Source organism: Mercenaria mercenaria, chromosome 4 (assembly GCF_021730395.1).
Source record: "Mercenaria mercenaria strain notata chromosome 4, MADL_Memer_1, whole genome shotgun sequence".
Taxonomy (NCBI): Eukaryota; Metazoa; Mollusca; class Bivalvia; order Venerida; family Veneridae; genus Mercenaria; species Mercenaria mercenaria.
In genome coordinates this window covers 85,641,325-85,665,130 of record NC_069364.1, presented here as the reverse complement: position 1 = coordinate 85,665,130, position 23,806 = coordinate 85,641,325, and the positions used below count along the sequence as shown (strand labels likewise).

The window sequence follows — 23,806 nt, the reverse complement described above, 5'->3', positions numbered from 1 at the left end:
CAAATCAGACTTTAGAATTTTTTATATAAAGAAACCTTCAACATTTAGGCCTACCCTTAAATTCTAGCATAATTATACTCCTATCGGCTGCATGCATTTAAATCACCAAAATAAATCAACAAGAACTGTTCGTAAAACACAAATGCCGCCACGACGGCCTGCCGGAGCTTGAGCAATGTCTATCTTCTTCCGAGGTCAGAGGTTACTGAAGTCACATGACTGCATATTTTTGCTGTGACATTAAACTTTGACCAATGACCCTAAAATAAGGAGATCTTCTACTAACCATGGACAAAAATGCCATGAAGTTTGATGTTGATAAGCTCAAGCATTCTGAAACATCAAAACCGACTTTTAAGTAAATTCTTGCTCCTGTTGGTTGCAAAACTATATTTTCTATCGATGGACTTTCAATACTAGACCTAAAATTTTAGTCGTATTGCATAAATTGTTCAGTGAAATCATATTCCATGGTAATGCTTCTAAATGGTAGGTCTGTTATGTGGTATCAGCAAAATATTGTAATGAAATTTGAGAAAATGTTTTTCTTCGAAGTTCGAAGTCCTTCAAACAGCAAAACTTTGAGAACTACACTTTTGCACCATTTCTCTGTTTAGTGTATATATACCCCTACAAAGGCAGGAGATGGGAGAATAACTATTACAAAACTGACTGTAACAATTCAACTGACAAGCAACAATCATTTACATTTATAAAATAAAGTTTTATTGAAATAACACCAGGAACCTCTATATTCCGCCAACATTCAAATATGTTTAAAAAAACTTCACTTACAACATGTGTGAATGATCAACTTTCAACAATAACCATTCAGCAGTGAATTGTTCAAAACTCAATCAAAGCATGTATACATATGAGTTAAAAACACTTGCTGCAGTTTCTTGTATGAAAGAAGGGACAAAGAATCTGTTCAAACTTTGTATATGAACACTGTTTCATGTTAGAAACAGAAAAATGCAAAAACAATCATAGGTCACTGTGCTTGTTTAGGAGTTATTTGCCCTTAAAACTGGATTTTTCTTCAAATTTGCATATTCAAGGGCAGATAACTCCTGAACAAGCTCGGTGACCTAATTATTTTTCATAATTCTGTTTCTAACATGACACTGTGTTCATATACAAAGTTTGAACAAATTCTATTATGGGAAATCTCTTTACCCAAAACTGCAGCATACGTCCTTAAGTAAAGTAATAAGATGCACTAAAGTTCTGTGAAACAATGCTTTTGCTACAGACTGGATTAAATCTCTAATCTTTATTAATAACAAAAAATAAATAAAACAGTCATATCTCAAAGAAATGTTTCCTGTATCTTTTTAACAAAAAACTGGTATTCTTAATATCAAACAAAGGGCGTAAGTACACATACTTATATAATAAAATGTGTCGGCTTTTACACACAGATTTTGTGATTTGATTTTGTCATATTTTTTCCTTTGACTCATAATCAAAGTCAATGGATTATCAGTAAATTTAAGAAAAACTGGTGTGTGAACTGGAGTGTAATAATGGAAACAAGAGGGCCATGATGGCCCCAGATATCTCACCTCAGTTATGCTGCTTGCACAAATAGTCTTGGTAGATGGTTATGCAAGGAAAATATCTGTGAAATTATTCTGAAATAGTGCCAGTGTTTTCTGATAATAATATTTTAAATGTTTCAACTAAATATATACAGGCAAGTAATGTGTATGTGTGTGTTAGTGGGGCTGGGAGGTGGGGTAAGATGTTGAGGGAATGATGTGATATGACAATATCAAACAAGAAGATTTTTAGAGTTTCCACTACATACATATCAGAAAAGTGACCAGACCCCCGGGCAGCCATATTTTTTTATGAAACAGAGTTATTTAAACAACCTTTGTAAAGAGTCACGTGTAAAATTATTTTAAAAAATTGGGCGAGCGGTTTAAGAGAAGATGTTGTTTGAAGATTTTTCTATTTTTAGCTCTGGCGGACCCAAGGAGCATCCTAGCAGAACAGTTGGAACAAACTTGGATGAGGACCACCAAAGGAACATCCAGTCCAAGTTTCATCAACTTCAATCAAATGTTTCAGAAGTGATGTTGTTTGAATATCCCGAACAGTGAATGATCACAATAGCTGATACGCGAGCTAAAAATCAACAAATAAAGTTTCTAAGCTCTCGGAGACTTCCAAATAATTACATTATTATGTACTCAATGCATATTCCTATATATTTGTGATGTGAAAAATCACAAAAACATAACATGTAATAATACCCATATATGTGTCATTTCCCATTTGTGTGATGTGAAGAATACAAAAAAAGGTATGTTATAATTCCCATGTATGTGTGACACATACAGTGTGATGTAATAATTCCCATGAATGTCTGAAACATATCGATATGTGATGAAAAAAAACAACAACAAAAAACAAATGTGTGTCCATAGGAAACAGGTGTCCCAACTGCCTGTCACTGAACATGGTTTCATGACTAAATATTTTTTCAGATATATGGAACACAAATGTTTAAGCACTTTCTTGTACATTTCATTAAGTCAAGGACCATAACTCTGGTCTAGGTGCATAACCTCACATTTTCTGACTACAGGTCATGTATATTTTGAGAGACATGTGACATATACTTTTAGGCATGTTTTTACTATCAGTCAAGGGCCATACCTCTGGTCTTGCTAAATGAAATTAAAAAAAAAAAACTCAGATGCACCAATCTGCATGTTGAACAATATTCTACATGGTTTCATGACTCTAGGTGAAATACTCTTATAAGATATATGCAACACAAACTTTTAAACACTTAATGTTTATTTCTAACTAAGCCAAGGACCATAACTCTGGTCTGGCTGAAGAAATCCCAAGCAGTACACCAGGTGTAAAACTTAACATGCTATATAACAATCCCCTAATGTTTCATGACTCATTGTCAAATACATCTTGAGATACATGTGACACAAACTTGTATGCCCTTTATACATATTTTAACTTAATCAAGGGCCATAACTCTGGTCTGACAAAAAGAAATCCCAAACAAACCCCAGGTGCACAACTTCACATGCTGAATAATATTCCTATCATGTTTCCTGACCCTATGTCAGATATGCTTTAAGATACATACCACACAAACTTTTAGTCCATTTATGCATATTTTGACTAAGTCAAGGGCCATAACTCTGGCCTGGCTGTGAGTTTTGTTGTCTCTGGGTGAAATACTTTTTAAGATCTGCATGATGTCACAAAAATTCGCTCTGACAAGGGCAACTCCTAAGTGCCTCTCAAAAATTTTTGGGGTGTGGTGGGGGGGGGAGAGTGGAAAAATGCATATGTACTTCAGGTATAACTTTGGATTAATTTTACATTCTGGTATTTCTACACTCTTGGTAAGTCAGAAACTGATTATCTAGGGCCAAATAATCTGCTGGCCTTTTAGATTTATGTGTCACTTCCAACAATCGGCAATTTCAAAAAAAAAAAAAAAATGTATTTTTTATTTGAATTTTTAATTGACAGCAGCTTTGTTAACGTGCAAAACTTCCAAGAACAGTGTTATAAACATTTGTATATTAAATATACACACAGAAAGAAATTTAAATCTGGATAACTGTATAAATACTGTGTACATTTTATGTACAATATGATTATATATATATATACCTAATAGTGACAGCTCTACAGTACTTTAAAAGATAAGTGAGAACGGTTATAGGTGGTCAACCAATCAAAATCTTTAGAATGATTAATTGACCAATGATACTATGCAAACCTGATAATGCTATACTCGGGGTCACTTTGAAAGGACAGTATACCGACTAATAAAACTGAAACATGTTTGTAAAGTTAATATAAGCTGATTAAATGCATACTTTTTTAATAACAAGTAGTAGTCATAAACATATAAAGTACATTATCTATTTACACCTAGCAAAACTGCAAACAGAATTTGTTTTACATGGAATGATAAAGCAATAAATACAAATATTTCTACAATATGACATGGATTTACTAGCTCCTCGATTGCACTGTGTTTGTTTTACATGTGTAATTTGTAGGGTTTAAAGTTGCACTGACACACTTGTGGTAAAATAGCAACTTTCCACCTTTAAACTGCAGAGGAAGACCCCCAGTGCTGTTTCCTGCCTTATTTCAGACATGGCGGACACCCAAGTCGAACCACTGACCTTCTACAAGCCGGCTGGATGGCTTCTTCACATTATGACATTACAAAACTTTAGAAGAAAAATAACTCCCCTCTTTTTATTACAAAATGCTCTCAGAGGACCCTGCCCCTTTATTTTGCAGCAAAGTGAATATCCCGTCAAATAAACTGGATGAATACAGAAAATTCTCTTATCAAAACCTTTCTAGATTTTCCACAAAAATATCTTTATGAAAAACTAGCCCATAAAGTGCTTGTTAACAAACCTAAAAGATCTCAAAAATCTGAACATAGTCAATAAACATGTACATTTAAGAACACATATGGTTTAGTTACTGAAATAAGATCTATTAGACTGAGCTGCTCAAAACTTTATCCAGCAGACAAAAATCCACAGGTCTGCTTTGTTATAATATCAGACTATTCTGTATCTTGCATATGGATAAAACTGTTTCAGTTTCCAGAACAGCAGATACTGGGCTCTGTATCCATGCAAATGATGTTTCTCTAAACTTCCAAATTTAGCCAATGGCTTATCCATATAATGGGGCAGTACTGAGCAACTCAGTCTGGTGACTAGAAATACACTAGAGAACAAACTAATGACAAAAAACACAAAGAATATACTAGAGAACAACAAACAGAAAACCCATTTTATCATCTCAACTTAGACTCTGATCACATAATTTGTTGTCATGATATTAACTGCAAATACTTTGTGACACATATTAGAACAGAATTTAAATCAAAGAATGTTCATCTAACTTTAAAACAGTACAATCAGATAAAACTACTTTCTCATCCCCAACATCAATTATAAACTTGATTTTCAAAGTTCAAAAGTGTACTCAAACCTGTCATTCTTCACTTTAAACCCCAATCCTGCAAACCAAGGTACATCACAGACTGTGCTTAAATGCAGAGATTTTTGCATTATACAGCCAAATTATGTAAGCAGAATGGTTTAAATGCTGATGAAATTTTAAAATTACTCAGTTATCACTGTCGACGTCAAACCACATCTATACAGTACTCTCTTCAGTATACAAATATATGTGTGCAGAAGTGCTTTAAGCAGAAAATTTTCCAAAAATACAAATGATTCATACTTTCTCATGATATTTGAAAATAGCTGCTATATTATAACAAAGTCAGAATAATAACAAAGTCAGAATAATCTACACTGTTAACTTGTAGCATTCTTTACCAGAAAAATATGGGAACATTCAATTAATAATATATATAATATATAAATGCTTTCAATTAGTTTTAAAAAGAAACTGTGATATACAATACATGAAAGGAACCTGGCCTTTCAGATAAAAACCTACACGATTACATACAAGCTTTTGTAAGTTTTACTTGGTATAAAACAACACTACATCAAAAAGTCTAATATATATATACAGCACATAATATCCATTTCTCAAAGTTTAACCTTTAGCCTGCTAAATTTCTAAAATGGACTGGTCCATCATTCATTTTGGGCAGTACCATTTATTATTCGAAGGGGCATTGACTGAAAATTTACTGACTGAATAGCGAACACTGCAGACTATGTCCGTGCAGGCTGATCTTGGTCTGCACTGTTTGCAAATGCAAAATCATTTGCCACCAGCAGTCTTAAGGTTAAACTTAAAACTGTATGAGCAACTATTTTGTGTAAAAAAATACAAGATCCCCATTTACAATATTCTAACACCTAAACAAGAAACTAGACTTTACAGTTTATGACATTTTCATTGAACATTGAATATAGTGCTTAAATGAGCCGCGCCATGGGAAAACCAACATAGTGGGTGTGCGACCAGCATGGATCCAGACCAGCCTGCGCATCCGCGCAGTCTGGTCAGGATCCATGCTGTTCGCTAACAGTTTCTCCAATTCCAATAGGCTTTAAAAGCGAACAGCATGGAGCCTGACCAGACTGCGCGGATGCGCAGGCTGGTCTGGATCCATGCTGGTCGCACACCCACTATGTTGGTTTTCCCATGGCACGGCTTAAATGTATCTTTTCAGTAAGTAAATGTTCACAAACTGAAGAAAGGAAGTGTTAACCACTTAAAAAATACTTGAACGAACTTGTCTCTTAAAGAAGATACAGGTCTAGTTCTACAAATTTGAACCATATGTCTAAAACACAAAATTCCAATAGTTTCAATCTATGTACACATCAAACGCTAAATTTTATCATTCAAAGGCAGTTGTCAAACTTCAAATTTGTCCAAATGCCTATGGTAAGCAAAAAGAGTTTGGACATAATTTTATATTTTCTTGAAATTCATTTACTAATAGGTAAGATTTCTTCTAAGGACAATATTTGGCAGTTTTTTTTTCTAAGGACAATAATTATCCGGCAAGTAAAACCATCTTTAGCCTGTGATTTTCTTTCTATTAACTGCCCAAATGGCAAGTAAAATACTGAAATCAATTTTGAAGACTGTTAAGGCACGAAGTGAACAAATGAATGGCTGATATGTTTACATAATGGAAATGATTCTTTCTAAAACACACTGTAACTTAATTCAGATTACTTCAAATTTAACACTTCTGGCACAACAATGTTTACTATCTTATCCTTTAAGCCTGTGAACCCGTGTCATGCAGCAATTTCAATTTGATCACATATATTTCTGTGGAAAATCATGTGATGGCATCAGCTACCTTAATGTTCTTAAATGGAAAAACAGTGTATGTAGAAAACTTAACACCATTAAAAAGTCCATTACTTTAAGCATAAATGTTTAAAATGCTTGTACTCATTCAAGAAACTGTCATGGTGCATATTGATTACCGACTCAAAGTCGTGTCAATGTTTAAACTACAATAAAGTTTATAATAAGCTTAAGGTTTATGATATTATGAAACATTTTCCCTTAATATGAAATTTATATGTGTGTTTGGGATGTGTGGGGGTGGGGGGGGGGGGGGAGAGAGAGAGAGAGAGAGAAGAACAAAACTTGTGGAAAAGTTTTGAAATACAGTAAGTGGCATCAAAAATAATGTCTTCTGCAGTAAAACAGGAAGGAGATGGTAAGGTCATTTCATCTAACAATGTTATTTTTTGAAGAGTAATCATACTAGCATCTTAGCCATTAGTATGTGTTAATTTTTTGTTACACCTGGCACAGAAAGTCCAGAACAATTACTGTACAGTGTATCAATACAACAAGTTGTAAATAAATGCAGTATCTGTATATAAAACACAGCTCAATACAGTTTGTATCAATTTATTTTGTTGGGTTTTATGTCACAAGGACAACTTAAGGTCAAAAGGCAATTTTCCAGCTTTTGAAAATTGAGGAAGACACTTGGTACCCCTCTGTAAATTATTTTAGGTACCATAGGGCACTGAGGTAGAACCAACAGCCTTTTGCTAGCTAGCTGGATAGCTTCCTCAGTTGAAAGAATTCTAGACTTTGAGGTTTCAAACAGACAGTGGTGAAGGGCCAGGGATTTAAAGACAGTGACCTCAATAACTGGGCCATGAAGGCCCTAGAGCTCATTGTAACAAACATAACAAGAGCTGTCGGATGACAGCGCGCTCGACTATTCGAAGAATTGATTGAAGAATGGGGTCAAAATATTTCCATAGATTTTCAGACTAAACAAAAAAATGGATTAAACAAAAAATGTTCCTGTATTTGTGGATTTCGATTAGTCTTGCACTAAATGGCAATGTGTGACCATGATGGCAAATATGTTAAGTTATATGTTAGGCAAAACATGGACTTATATGAAAAATTTAACTAATTTCCAAGTCCAAAAGGGGCCATAATTCAGTCAAAATAGTTGACAGAGTTATGTACTCTTGCCTACAGATGGAAATCATGTTGATAAACTAGTGTTAAAAGTTTCAAAGCCACAGTTCAAATAGTTTTGACAAAACGCTGACTTGTAAGAAAAACTGAACAAATTTGAAAGTCCAAAAAGGGCCATAATTCAGTCAAAATAGTTGTCAGAGTTATGTACTCTTGCCTAGAGATGGAAATCATAATGATAAACAAGTGTTTAAAGTTTAAAAGACATATGTCAAATAGTCTTGACAAAACATGGACATATACAAAACAGAACCAGTTTCCAAGTTCAAAAAGGGCCATAATTCAGCCAAAAAAGAGGAGAAAGTTACGTACTCTTGCCTATTGATAGAGACTATTATACTGAACAAGATATAAAAGTTTCAAAGCCATATGTCAAACACTTTACACAAAATATAAACTGGTACGAAAAACTTAACCAAGATTTCTTAGTCAAAAGGGGCCATAATTCAGTCAAAATGCTTGATGGAGTTATGTACTCTTGCCTACAACTGGATATTGTGATGGTAAACAAGTGTTGAAAGTTTCAAAGCTTTATCTCAAAAGACTTTGTCAAAATGTGGACTGGTACGAAAAACTTAACCAAGATTTCTAAGTCAAAAAGGGGCCATAATTCAGTCAAAATGCTTGATGGAGTTATGTACTCTTGCCTACAACTGGACATGGTGATGGTAAACAAGTGTTGAAAGTTTCAAAGCTTTATCTCAAAAGACTTTGTCAAAATATGAACTGGTACGAAAAACTTAACCAAGATTTCTAAGTCAAAAGGGGCCATAATTCAGTCAAAATGCTTGACAGAGTTATGTACTCTTGCCTATAACTGGACATGGTGATGGTAAACAAGTGTTGAAAGTTTCAAAGCTTTATCTCAAAAGACTTGTCAAAATATGAACTGGTACGAAAAACTTAACCAAGATTTCTAAGTCAAAAGGGGCCATAATTCAGTCAAAATGCTTGACAGAGTTATGTACTCTTGCCTATAACTGGACATGGTGATGGTAAACAAGTGTTGAAAGTTTCAAAGCTTTATCTCAAAAGACTTTGTCAAAATGTGAACTGGTACGAAAAACTTAACCAGGGTGTGACGCCGACGCCGACGCCGTGGTGAGTAGGATAGCTCTACTTATTCTTCGAATAGTCGAGCTAAAAATCAAATGAGCCGTACCATGAGAAAACCAACATAGTGGGTGTGCGACCAGCATGGATCCAGACCAGCCTGCGCATCCGCGCAGTCTGGTCAGGCTCCATGCTGTTCGCTTTTAAAGCCTATTGGAATTGGAGAAACTGTTAGCGAACAGCATGGATCCTGACCAGACTGCGCGGATGCGCAGGCTGGTCTGGATCCATGCTGGTCGCAAAGCCACTATGTTGGTTTTCCAACGGCACGGCTCAAATAGTGACTATTCAAATGGCAATGTTAGTAGCTCTGAAACCAAATCCATCTGTTATACAAACTTTATAAAAATAATAAATAAACCCACAAAAATCACTGTACACCACTAATGCAACAATACCATAAGGCAAATAATGACATCTTTCCACATGTAACTATTTCACAGGTATAACAAGTCAAAGCATAAACAATAATCAAACTGTTTCTGTGTTATCTCCTGACATGTACAAGTATCAATATTTACAAAGTATTATGGCATTTTGAAACTATTTACAATTTTTACATTAAAAATATTAAATTTGTTATTTCTTAACTGGAATTATTTACTTCAGACATAAATTTCTAAACGGATCAAGTTTCAGTATATATTTCAATACTAAGTAAATAATGCCATCAGATGTTTTATAGGGCCTGTTGTTATAGGTGCTATATTCATATTTACAGCTCAGTCAAATTTGTTTCTTCTTAAACAAGAGGACCATGATGGTCCTGAATCGCTCACCTGTCCCCACATGACGCAGTTTTAAACTAAGTATGACGTCGTTTTTTTCTATTATTTGACATTGTGACCTAGTTTTTGAGCTTATGTGACCCAGTGTTGAACCTGACCTAGATATCATCAAAATAAAAATTCTAACCAATTTTCATGAAGATCCATTGAAAAATATGGCCTCTAGAGAGGTCACAAGGTTTTTTATTATTTGATCTACTGACCTAGTTATTGACAGCATGTGACCCAGTTTCGAACTTGACCTAAATATCATCAAGTTGAACATTCTGACCAATTTTCATGAAGATCCATTCAAAAGTATGGCCTCTAGAGAGGTCACAAGATTTTTAGACCTACTGACCTAGTTTTTGAGCTTATGTGACCCAGTGTTGAACCTGACCTAGATATCATCAAAATAAAAATTCTAACCAATTTTCATGAAGATCCATTGAAAAATATGGCCTCTAGAGAGGTCACATGGTTTTTTATTATTTGACCTACTGACCTAGTTATTGACAGCATGTGACCCAGTTTCGAACTTGATCTAGATATCATCAAGATGAACATTCAGACCAACTTTCATACAGATCCCAAGAAAAATATGGCCTCTAGAAAGGTCACAAGGTTTTTTTGTTATTTGACCTATTGACCTAGTTATTGATGGCATGTGACCCAGTTTCAAACTTGACCTAGATATCATCAAGGTGAACATTCTGACCAATTTTCACAAAGATCCATTCACAAGTATAGCCTCTAGAGAGGTCACAAGGTTTTTCTATTTTTAGATCTACTGACCTAGTTTTTGACCGCAGTTGACCCAGTTTCGAACTTGGCCTAGATATCATCAAGATGAACATTCAGACCAACTTTCATACAGATCCCATGAAAAATATGGCCTCTAGAGAGGTCACAAGGTTTTTTTATTATTTGAACTTCTGACCTAGTTTCTGAAGGCACATGAGTCGGTTTCGAATTGACTTAGATATCATCAAGGTGAACATTCTGACTAACTTTCATGAAGATCCATTGTAAAGTATGGCCTCAAGAAAGGTCACAAGGTTTTCCTATTTTTAGACCTACTGACCTAGTTTTTGACCGCAGTTGACCCAGTTTCAAACTTGACCTAGATATCATCAAGATGAACATTCTGACCAACTTTCAGAAAGATCCCATGAAAAATGTGACCTCTAGAGTGGTCACAAGCAAAAGTTTACGCATGGACGGACAACAGACGCTGCGCGATCACAAAAGCTCACCATGTCACTTTGTGACATGTGAGCTAAAAATACATAGGAAACTGAGAAAAACACATTCGGAAGGAGTAAATTAGCAATGAGGAAGTAATTGAATAGGTTAACATGATTTTACAAATATTTGCCATAAGTTTTTCCCTCTTAAACATAAAACCACTTATTATTACAGTCTACCTTATATTTGCTTGAAAAGTCGCAATATTAAACATATTTGTTTCATACTTACAGCCAATATAAGTATTTCCATCATGATCAATGACTGCTGATACTACTCTGGAAAATTTGATCAAGTTGCTAATTGAAAAATGATGATGGCTGGTCAACAAATTTCCATGAGCTCATTAAGTATTAGCAAATGAAGTTCTGTTTTGAGTTTAGCGCCATTTTTCAACAGTATTTCAGTTACGTAATTCTATGTCGATATATCTGGCTGGAAATTTTCTGCCTAAATGTTTCTGTGTTTGTTAAAACAAGTACAAAAGAAAAAAAAAATGATATGAAAATGATTTCTTATGCTAACATGACACCAAAAAAACAATGCTTTAACTTTCAATTTAACCTGTAAGACATACATGTATTTAAAATATTGTTTTACTCAAATATTTCTTACAAAGAATCATATAAGTTTTTGCATTCTCATATTCAAAGTAACAAACCCCTAATAAACACACCTGAAAATGACCCTGCAATTTATGGATCAGCTTTATTTGAAAAAGTCTTCTAAAATCTTGATAAAATGCTTTCGAAAACAGAAAACTTTTTCATTTCGAAGTGTCCTTTAAGAACAATGCCCTTAAGCAAGGTATCTAGTGCAATGTTTTACAGTGTTTACTGAAAGTGAAATGTTCACTAGATTTTCAGCTTTAAATTAAATACATCTTTAATCTATGTACAAAATGTAATCACTAACCCTTCTGCAGCTTCTTGCAATGTGAAGTTTTTTCAGAAATTAAAAAATCACAAACCAAAAGCTGTTTGTTAAACACAAATGCACCCCATGATGGCTGGTCTTAACTAATTAGAAGTGTGATTTTCAGTTTCATATACACTATGGCCTTTAAGTTTGATCAGTGTAGCTCATACCATTTTCCAGATATTGGTCAGAAACCATTTTTCAATTCACTGAGACTTTGACATACTGACCCTAAAACAAATTATTTATCACCTTTTGACCATACACAATCATTGTATAAATTCTGCTAATTGTAGGACAAAACCCACTCTAGGTATCTATCAGAAACCAAATTATTATTATTATAAAGAAAAACCAATCAACTAACAGACACGAGCAAAACAATACACCCACTTTTCTTCAAAGAGAGGGCATAACAATATTTCAATAAAATAACGCACTTAGCAAACTAACCCAAAACCCCTGAAATCAAAGGAGAGATTGCCAAAACCCGAAACAGACAGTAAATCGTCGATGGAGGAGTATATCATTAAAAGAATAATTGTGTAAAAATCCTTGAAGATCACAGATCACAGATGAGCTATATCACACACACGTGCCCTCAGTAGTCATATGGATAGACCGCCTTTAGCCAGGGTCGCGGTAAGTACTGGGCTCCGTCAAATTTTTCAAAGTATTCTTCTATACTCGGATGAAGTATCTGTAAGGAAAGTCCAAATTTCATTATTCTGATACTTGCAGTACTTTAAGACGACTCTGCATGCAAGTTAAAGGTTTATGACTGTGACTCAATGCAGACCTGGAGTGCCTGTATAAATAACAGACTCTGGTATATACCGGATTCAGCAATTTGAACAAAAAGTATCTTTAATATATATATATTTTGTAACCATGGTGACACTAACCATAACCTTTGGTCAGTATATTATACACAGTTATACACTAAATGCGTGCGGACATGCAATAATTTGGGTATTTTTGCCGTGCTCTCCAACTGATAATCACTTCTGGACATGCGCAGAGGACCGCTCCAGCTCTGCAAAGAGCAACATCGAAGGTTTATAACCCAGTGGAGTATAATATTTAGAGGTAAATCTAATTATACGCATCAACCATTTGATTAATTATGATGTTCTATCATCATTAGATTTTAATTTTTACAGACTTGTACTCTTCCTATTGGTATTTCTGTCCAATCAGCACACAGATAATTCCTCTTGCCTAACCATCAACTACTGAACCTATAAACTGGTAGGCTTATACTCTCCATATTGAGTAATTAAGGCAATTATCAATTAACTAAAAAAGATATAAGGTAAGGGTAGATTTCCCGGTAGCATAGAGCACCCCAAACACAGCCATTGAGCCATGCATCGCAAAGTAGGCCCACAACAAAAAGAAGTTGTAATGGAAAAATATTGTAGACGGGTTGCTTCAAAACATTTCTGGACAAACTTCTAAACCTATCTGAAACAATCTGTTAGTTTTACCTGCACATTTATGATGATTTCTAAATTTTCTTGTGGCACATAAGTGATCTGTGGAGCCAGTCTGTCTCGAGTATCTACTAAAATTGCATAGTTTGGTTGTGTTCTCCAATGCTGAAAGATAAAAGCTCTTTTAACCTTTACCCTGCTAAATTTCTAAAATGGACTGGTCCATCATTCAATTTGGGCAGTACCACTTATTATTCAAAGGGGTATTCACTTAACATTTACTGACTGAACAGCGAACAGTGCAGACCATGATCAGACTGCATGGATGTGCAGTCTGATATCCATGCAGTCTGATCTTAGTCTGCACTGGTCGCAAAGGCAAAATTATTTGCCACCAGCAAAATAAAGGTTAAGTTATTTAGCATTTAACAGTACAAAAATGAATTTTTCACCCACACATTGAATATCTCAGCACCAAGGATTTTTATTAGACAAGGCAAATTTAAACTACACACATGTGCGCCACGTTCTGTAAGTAATATCTGACCTTTTGTTATGAAGCATTTGATACTGTTTTTTTTTTCTTGTTGGATTTTTAGTCACACTAACACAATTCAAATTATACAGCAACTTTCAAGCTTTGAATGGGAGAGGAAGACCCCAGGTGCAGCTCTGAGCATTACTTTGGCACAACGGGGCACTTTGGTAGAACCACTGACCTTCTTTTACCCAGCTGGATGGCTTCCTCACACAAAAACTGCTTTCAAACCCACAGAGTTGTATGGCAAATGATTCAAAATCAACTTGGCAGTTTGGACACTAAGTCCCTTGAGACATAAATTACTGTCATGACATCCTTACTTACTGAAACATAATACTAGACTCAGTATTGTACAGAAACTTCTATTAACTATAGATTTTCCTTTTACTTTTTACTCTACTTTGTATTACAGTACATTTTAATAATCTCAGTAACTGCACCTACTTTTCCTTAACTGTAAAATATACAAATATACGTACGGCCATTTCGAAACACGTAAATATTTCATTTTACTTGTCCTTGAATTTTTAAGTAGATTTTCTGTGATAACTGACCTGTCAACTGGTTTCACGTTCAACGAACCATTAAGACAATGATTGTTAACCCTTATCATGCTGGACACAAATGATTCTGCCTTTGCGACCATGCAGTCTGATCAAGATCTGCACTGTCTGCCATTCAGTCAGTATCTTTTGATAAGCACCCCTTTTAACAGTTAATTATTTTATGGTACTGTCCAAATTGAAAGATGGACTAGTTCATTATAGAAATTCAGTAGGGTAAGGTTTAAAATGAACCAATACTGTAAAATCACTGAATTTCACTCACAATAAATTTCATGGTTTTGGCATTAAAGGTTATTTCATGGGGGTTTAAATTTGAGGATTTCAAATTTTAAATATAAAATTAATTGGAACATTCTTATTTGTTGGGATTTAAATTTTTGGAGTGACAAAACCATAAAAAAACCCCACAAAAACAACAATAAATGTTAATTACATGTAGTTCACAGCACTGTAACATTTAAATTCCGAAAATTAGAGAGAAAAGGTATATGTATTGTATAAGAACATTATACTATCTGTTGATTTTACCTCTTTCCCAGGTGGATGATTGTGTTTTATCCAATATTCTGGAGCCTGCAACATACAAAAATAACATTATCTTCATTAATATTTCGCATGTATAATGAAAACCAAAACTTTTCATGCCAACAGATGTTTTATTAATAAGGACAGCAAATCAATAACATGTCATGCATGTGTACCAAATTGATGCACGTGCAACCAGCTTGACTGAAAGGAGTACAAATTGGGAAAAATTGCCGTAACAGGCCAAATGGGGGTACACAATCTAGCCCGTCATTTTTTTTAAGAATCTGAACAAATATAAACAAATGTTACAGAGTCTTAATGGTGTTATGAACATGAAGCCTGTAAAACAATAAAGCTTGATTTTCACTTCATAAATATCTAAGCAGACACTAAAAGCACACAATACATCAAACAGTAAATAATTCATGAAAGACTGTTGTCGGTCTGTATACATAGACTGTATCTATAAAATATTCATTTTAAATTGCAGCTTTTTCAATTTGGTCCTAGCTATGTACTTTGCCAGTTCTTTATATGTTAAAGTTTTAAGAGAAAAAAGTAAGTAGTGGTACTGAGCCAAGAAATATTGGTTACATTAACTGACCATCTGGACTAAACAGAAATATTGTTGAAAAAAAATTCTTAAACACTAACCATACAAACAGGCATTTAGAAAACTGTTTCTTTTGGTGTTTTAAAATAACTGACATAATTTAGGTCATATAATTGCCTTCAAGCCTTTTATTCGGCATAGTGCTACAGGTCAAAAGAATTACACCTTCTCTATTCAACCTGTAATGTACTAATAATTTTCAAAATGTGGCAGTCCCACAAATAGATATAAACATGTTTGTTATTTTTTTTTGTTTAGCAGTCAGGGGTGTAACTGTTTTAATTTGTGTAACTTATTTCAGTTACTTTTTCAAGCATTTTATAACCTGTATTAGTTATAAAATATAGTTAACTCAGGTAAGTTATTCAAAACTAGATGTGTGTCCATAGAACACAGGTGCCCGCCTCCTGCCACTGTAACATAGTTTTATGACTCAGGTTAAATAACTTTTAAGATGTTTGCAACACAAACTTAAGAATCTTATGTGTATTTTTCACTTAGTTAGCCCTAACTCTGGCCTAGCTGAGCAAAATCCTAAAGAGAACACTTCACAGGCTATAAAACAATCCTATAATATTTTATGATTCTAGGTCAAGTACATTTTAACATACATGTTTCACAAACTTTTTTTTTGAGTAAGTCTGGACAAGAAGTCTGGTCTTGTGTAATGAAAAAACTTAAAAAACAAAATAAGTCAGGGGTCATAACTCCTACAATACTGAATGAATCCAGACGCGAAACCCCAGGTGCACAACTGCACATGCTGACCAACATTCCTGTAAACTTTGGTGACTCAAGGTCGAATACTTTTGGAGCTACGCACGACACAACATTAAAACGACAAATTTTTTACTAAGTCAAAGGCCGTTACTCCTACAAAACTGAATAAATCCGGACGCGAAACCCCAGGTGCACAACTACACATGCTGACCAACATTCCTGTAAAGTTTTGTGACTTAAGGTCGAATACTTTTGGAGCTAGGCGCAACACAACACTAAAATGACCAATTTTTACAAAGTAAGTGGCCATAACTTCTACAATACTGAATGAATCCGGACGCGAAACCCCAGTGCACAACTACATATGCTGACCAACATTCCTGTAAAGTTTTGTGACTCTACGTCAAATACTTTCGGAGCTAGGCGCGACACAACACTAAAATGACCAATTTTTACAAAGTCAGGGGCCATAACTCCTACATGACTGAATGAATCCGGACACGCAACCCCAGGTGCACAATTACACATGCTGACCAACATTCCTGTAAAGTTTTGTGACTCTAGGTCAAATACTTTTGGAGCTAGACGCGACACAACATTTTCGGAAGGACGGACGGAGGACGGACAAGAGCAAATCTATATGCCCCCATCACTCATGGGGGGGGGGGGGGGGGGGGGGGGCACAAAAAGTCTTTCTGCTGTACTCACAAAGTGACCTTTAAAGTGAAATTAGTAGCAAACTATGGTTAATCAAATTCTCTTTTAGTCTGAGCATGACCTGATAAGCATAATGGGATATTAAGAGTTTTATAGCTTTAAAAGGTGCATAAAATTTTTTACTGCATAGCTGGAAAGATACAAGGTCAAGGATTCAGGAAATAATTGCATTAGCCTCATTCAAAATGAGGAATTGGCACAGGAGGGCTTTGTAATATTTTATGATAACTAAAACAAGTTATGAATGTTTAAGCAATAACTCAAATGGGTTATAAATTGCAATAACTTGAAACAGTTACACCCCTGACTGATTAATTGATATGGATGAACAACCAATGATTTGTTGGAAATTAAAATAATTATATAATAATTATTAAAACTTTATCAGCCTTGCATAAAAATTTTTACTGCATAGCTGGAAAGATACAAGGTCAAGGATTCAGGAAATAATTGCATTAGCCTCATTCAAAATGAGGAATTGGCACAGGAGGGCTTTGTAATATTTTATGATAACTGAAACAAGTTATGAATGTTTAAGCAATAACTCAAATGGGTTATAAACTGCAATAACTTGAAACAGTTACACCCCTGACTGATTAATTGATATGGATAAACAACCAATGATTTGTTGAAAATTAAAATAATTATATTATGATTTTGATGACACTCAGCATGTTCAAATATCATGTGAATTTCAGTGAAACAGACACATTATATATAAATTAACAGAAAACTACATACTTGTTGCTTTTTCTGACAAAGCCTAAACTTTACGCTAAAAAGGCAGCCATAGAACTGACCAACAATATCAGAATTTCATTTCTGAAAAGTATTGTTACTCAGGATTACCTTTGTTAATTCATCCCAGCCAACTATTACACCTCTATATCCCCATCTCTTGTGTTTAACGACCTGTCCTATACGATACTTTACTTCCGGGGGTCGATATGTTCTTGGTTCAACTGAACCTGAAATATACATTACATTATACATATATTTTTTATATACAGTAAATAGAAAAAGCCTGCTTTTACAAGGGTTAAATACAACATGTGACGTCAGTGCGCTGTGAAACAAAATGACATTTTGGCCACTTCTGGACATACCAGTCCTAAAATTATGTAAAAATCATGTAGGTAACATCTTTCTTACACCATCTCCAACCTTCAAATTATATTTTACATTCCTTTAGTCAGTAAAGGGACAGCTGGCCCATAAATGAGAGATCCATAGTAGACAGAACTATGAATTCTCATTTATTTTGTACCACTTAGTGGACTAATTTATTCAGTTATGAAATAATACGGAAATAAGTTGGTCATTTTTTCGAAAATCTTTTATTTGTCATTGAATAAAAAAGATGTTTGAACTATAAACAATAATATAAACCATAATATTAAATTACATCAGAATATATAAAAGAAGGACAAAAGGGTACCTGCAAAATAGCCTTTAGGGTCCATGTGATTAATAACTTCAACAGCTGGAGATTCTCCATTGGGATCATCCTCACCCTCAAAATGTGGCATTGAGTTGTAGGGTGATATGTTGCTTATAATCTTAGCACACCACTTTTTCCAGGACTTCCATGAGAAATAATCATCAGTCAAACCTGATGCTTCATTTATCAAGCTGAAAAGAAGAGATGCTCTCTGTAGATATTATTATTATTAATTTATTACATATTTATTAATAAAAACTTTTTTACCATTTGATAAAAAGTTAATCAAATACAAGAAAATCATGACAGCCCTATTTACATCTGATAAACAAACAGCTGACACTCACTTCCTGATTGCGTAACTCCTCTGAGATTCTGTACTGAACATCCACTGTGAGACTAGATATTGAACTGGAACTGCCAAAAGCAGTACACCTAGCTGTAACCCAGCTCTCCTGTCCATCACATTGGTTTAGCACCTGCAATGTATGAAAATATATTAATATCTTGAAACGTGTTTACATTCCATCCATGACAATCCATGAAATTAAATGCATTTTACAGGTGAATAAAATCCATTTAGTAACAACACACACTAAGTAAAAAGGGGACATAAGTCACTAAGAATTCGTGCGAGAAATGACGTAAGATAAGATAAGTTTTATTTAAAGTCGGCAAGAAGGCAACATTACAATGTTCATAAGCTCTGAAGAGCCTGGGTGCAGTGGTTCGCGAGTAAAGTGCCTTCATGCAAAAAGTTAACGTTGGCCCCTGTGACCTTGACCTTTGACCTGGTGACCCCAAAGTCAGTAGGGGTAGTGTACTCAATAAGTACTATCAGCATGTGAAGTTTGAAGGTCCTGGGTGCAGTGGTTCACGAGTAAAGTGCCTTCATGCAAAAAGTTAACGTTGGCCCCTGTGACCTTGACCTTTGACCTGGTGACCCCAAAGTCAGTTGGGGTGGTGTACTCAATAAGTACTATCAGCACGTGAAGTTTGAAGGTCCTGGGTGCAGTGGTTCGCGAGTAAAGTGCCTTCATGCAAAAAGTTAACGTTGGCCCCTGTGACCTTGACCTTTGACCTGGTAACCCCAAAGTCAGTAGGGGTAGTGTACTCAATAAGTACTATCAGCATGTGAAGTTTGAAGGTCCTGGGTGCAGTGGTTCACGAGTAAAGTGCCTTCATGCAAAAAGTTAACGTTGGCCCCTGTGACCTTGACCTTTGACCTAGTGACCCCAAAGTCAGTAGGGGTGGTGTACTCAATAAGTACTATCAGCATGTGAAGTTTGAAGGTCCTGGGTGCACTGGTTCGCGAGTAAAGTGCCTTCATGCAAAAAGTTAACGTTGGCCCCTGTGACCTTGACCTTTGACCTGGTGACCCCAAAGTCAGTATGGGTGGTGTAATCAATAAGTACTATCAGCATGTGAAGTTCGCAGGTCCTGGGTGCAGTGGTTCGCGAGTAAAGTGCCTTCATGCAAAAAGTTAACGTTGGCCCCTGTGACCTTGACCTTCGACCTGGTGGCCCCAAAGTCAGTAGGGGTGGTGTACTCAATAAGTACTATCAGCATGTGAAGTTTAAAGGTCCTGGGTGCAGTGGTTCGCGCGTAAAGTGCCTTCATGCAAAAAGTTAACGTTGGCCCCTGTGACCTTGACCTTTGACCTGGTGACCCCAAAGTCAGTAGGGGTGGTGTACTCAATAAGTCGTATCAGCACGTGAAGCTTGAAGGTCCTGGGTGTAGTGGTTCGCGAGTAAAGTGCCTTCATGCAAAAAAGTAACATTGGCCCCTGTGGCCTTGACCTTTGACTTGGTGACCCCAAAGTCAGTAGGGGTGGTGTAATCAATAAGTACTACCAGCGTGTGAAGTTTGAAGGTCCTGGGTGCAGTGGTTCGCGAGTAAAGTGCCTTCGTGCAAAAAGTTAACGTTGTGACTAATGAACGAACGAACTAACGGACAGACAGTTGAAAACTAATATGCCTCCCTTCGGGGGCATAAAAATGTTTTAGAAATCAAAAGTTATAAGGGGTAGTCCAACTAATTTGATGCGATCCTAGGAAAAATTGAAATATTTTTTTCATATGGGCAATATCCCCACTCGCATCGAAACACTCTAATGACCAAAATAGTTGAAGCAACTTCTGGCTGCCGACGCTTTACATGCTATAGGTTTAAATGTCGATTGTTTCACGAATTGGCCATAAATTAAAATATAACTTACATGTATCGAAAGGGGATTCAATTTCTCATTAATCTATGTTAAAATTATCAAATAATATCCAAAGTTACGAATTTTCTGGTGATTTAAACCTTTCTATGTACTGTTCACAATCAATGTTTACCATGTGTTTACACGCCACATAAAACCAATAACTTTACATGACTGTATACCATGATTTAACTTCCATTATTTTGGTCCTTCAAAGTTTTGACGTTTAGATTGCCTGTCACAAATATAAAACAATCTGAACCGTCAAATTATTTTGACTATTAATATTATAAGGGGTAGTTCTATAAATAAACGTCGGACTTCAATATTTTACGATTTTGACATTTCATATAGTCCAACGTTTTATTGAAAGTATAAATTTCCCTTTAGAGCCTTCTGCAAAATATCTTGCGGAAGGTTTTACAAGTTCACGGTGGAACTGACTGAAAAGCGATAACTAAATACCAACAACGGACAAAGAAACCTAGTTTACACACCAATTGAACATACTGTCTTACTGAAAATATTGAAGATATGTCTGCACTCTCAAAGTGAAATTTACATCCATACACTTTCGCAACACAACACGAAACTGTCAAATCTTCTTTATTATAAAGAATGATTTTAGACGAAAAAAATAGTCTCACGGTCGGCTTTGAAAAAAAATGCGGCCCGTTACTAACGTATTGTCTATGTAGTATGCATATGTTTATAATCAATGGATGTAACCAGCATTTATTGGTTTTAATTTAGATCTAATTAGAAGTTATTTCAATAAATTATTAGTTCATATCAAAGCAGTTTGAAAGGCTAGTCCACGTGCATTCGGCGGTACATAATGGCCGCAGATTTTTCACTAGTGCCGTAGGCTAAACGTATTTTTCGTCTAAGCATGTACAATTGATTATATATATTTATTCAGTGTTGTATTGTTCATGATATTTCATCAAATTATGCTAGAAGAATCTATGTAATGTGTCAGGGAAGTGATTGGAGTTGCAGTTTTCATTATGGTAAACCAATATATCACGTGTTTGAGAGTTTTCCTACATTACACTTCAATAAAATAAGGTCGAAATCTGTGCTATGCAAAGGGCTGTCATTCGATTAAACTTGACACATGGACATGTTGGAATGTGTCACTTTATGTACCAGACACTTTATGTACCAGCACTTTATCTACCACTTTGGACACCTTATGTACCACATAATTATATGATATATAGTAGATGATCATTTTTGTTTTGATTTGATGAAAATATTTTATTTTATGTTACTTGAAATGTTTTTTTTACTAAATTAAATGTTAATTGTCATAATTAATAAGGTAATTTATATGCACATAGGAATGTTAACAACATTCTATGGACTAAAGCTGATTAAATCAAAGTTGTTTTCACAGGTAATTATCACATATTGACAGTGCTATACAATGAGATACAATTACTATATAATATATAGGTGGTACACTAAGTGTCAAAGTGGTACATAAAGTGACTGGTACATAAGGTGTCGCACCCGACATGTTGAACGTCCAAATATTAAAAGGCGCCCTGTGCAAGTTTAATGTTATTGAACTATATAAGTGGTAGCTTTATTTTTACATGAATATGTTTGGGGCTGCTGCCCCCACACCCCCGCCTTGCCCCACACACCCTGACTTGCTGCGCATGCGCACTGTTAAATTCCGGGGTCCACTAGAGCAGTGTCTACCCTTTCAAATGAAGTTACTTGCAAATTTTCACTTTCTATTGAGTAGTGAATAGATTTTTAGTAATATATTTCTTTTAATCTAAACCCGATTTAATTGAGCTCGCTCTGAGGCTTTGCCTTATTTCAAAATCCTACAGTAGACCTGACGATCGACTAAAAATGATCGAAAATTTCTGTAACTGACCAGAGTGAGGACAGGATTGCAAACGTAACAAAACTAAGTTTCTATGAATAAACGAGCTAAAAAATTCGCTAGAGTTAGCTGCTTACCTATGACAACAAATAAATGTTGGAAATTTTACACAAAACAAAGTTACACTTCCCAGCAAATGATTTTGGGCCACGAATTATTGTACGTTTTACGGCAAATAAATTACGACAGTGTTTGCTTTTTCCTGTTCCGTACCGTTTATTATAACCGGAATGACGTTTTCCCCCTTACACAGTGAACGCTACTAAATCCGGCTGTTAACAAATTAATTCTTTATTTCAAATAAAATCCACTAGAATTTTATTGATATTCCATATACATAGATGACATACTATCAAGTTTATAAAAAAAGTATATCAAAATAGTGTAATAGGTCTGAAATCAAGCTTTCGTTGAAAACGTGTACCATTCATCACCTTGACAGTAAACATGTTATAAAGATAGAAAGTAACAAAAGTATGGTTTGTGTCTAATTATCTATTAGTTTAAATTCGTTGTTTAGTTTTTAGTTATTGGAATAAAAAATGAGGGGAGAAAGAAAATTATTTGAGAAATGCAGTTTAATACCAGGGAAGTAAATTAAATTGACAATGACGTAAATTAGCCATGTTAGCTGAGGACCACGAGAACCCAAAAGTCTTCTGGAACTATATTAAATCCAGAAAGGACAACTTTGTTGTGTCTCCTTTGAAGAAAGATGGCATCACATACAGCACAGAGAAGAAAATAGCTGATATACTAAACCAGGATTTTTCATCTGTGTGCTCCAAGGAAGATGGCACCTCTCATCCAAACCTGTCATCTAGTAAAATCCCCTCAGCTGGCACCATCAGCATCACAGAGAAAGGTATTTTTAAACTTCTACAGGGTCTCAAACCACACAAGGCTGCGGGTCCAGACACAATATCTTCTAAACTTCTGAAGCTTGCCGCTGATGAGCTGACAACAAGGCTTATGGAATTACACGCTAGTGTATCATTGAAAGTTCCATGTGCACCACCGTATCAATACATCTGCGGATGTTTCTAATTTGATGTTTGTACTTGTAGCATGTGTAAATGTTGAGTTCTGCTCAACCCGGGGCT

The 23,806-nt window shown here is 35.2% G+C and overlaps 1 protein-coding gene across 1 annotated transcript; it reads right to left on the bottom strand.

Annotated features, from left to right (window-relative positions):
* Positions 1-703: 703 nt before the first annotated feature.
* Positions 704-22,904, bottom strand: LOC123552355 (uncharacterized). The gene is made up of 7 exons (XM_045341962.2): positions 22,781-22,904; positions 18,939-19,070; positions 18,589-18,782; positions 18,000-18,118; positions 15,101-15,145; positions 13,520-13,630; positions 704-12,729 (listed from the first exon to the last, which is right to left on the bottom strand). The coding sequence occupies exons 2-7, from the start codon at positions 19,052-19,054 to the stop codon at positions 12,631-12,633; spliced, it is 684 nt and encodes a 227-aa protein (XP_045197897.1). The 5' UTR covers positions 19,055-19,070; positions 22,781-22,904; the 3' UTR covers positions 704-12,630.
* Positions 22,905-23,806: the final 902 nt, after the last annotated feature.

Excerpts from the sequence above, each read along its gene's own strand:
- LOC123552355 (XM_045341962.2), bottom strand. The coding sequence starts at position 19,054 with ATGGACAGGAGAGCTGGGTTACAGCTAGGTGTACTGCTTTTGGCAGTT. Across the intron at positions 15,146-17,999 it reads GCTGGGATGAATTAACAAAG|GCTCCAGAATATTGGATAAA; the intron begins GTAATCCTGAGT and ends TGTATGTTGCAG. Across the intron at positions 12,730-13,519 it reads AAATCATCATAAATGTGCAG|ATACTTCATCCGAGTATAGA; the intron begins GTAAAACTAACA and ends CTTTCCTTACAG.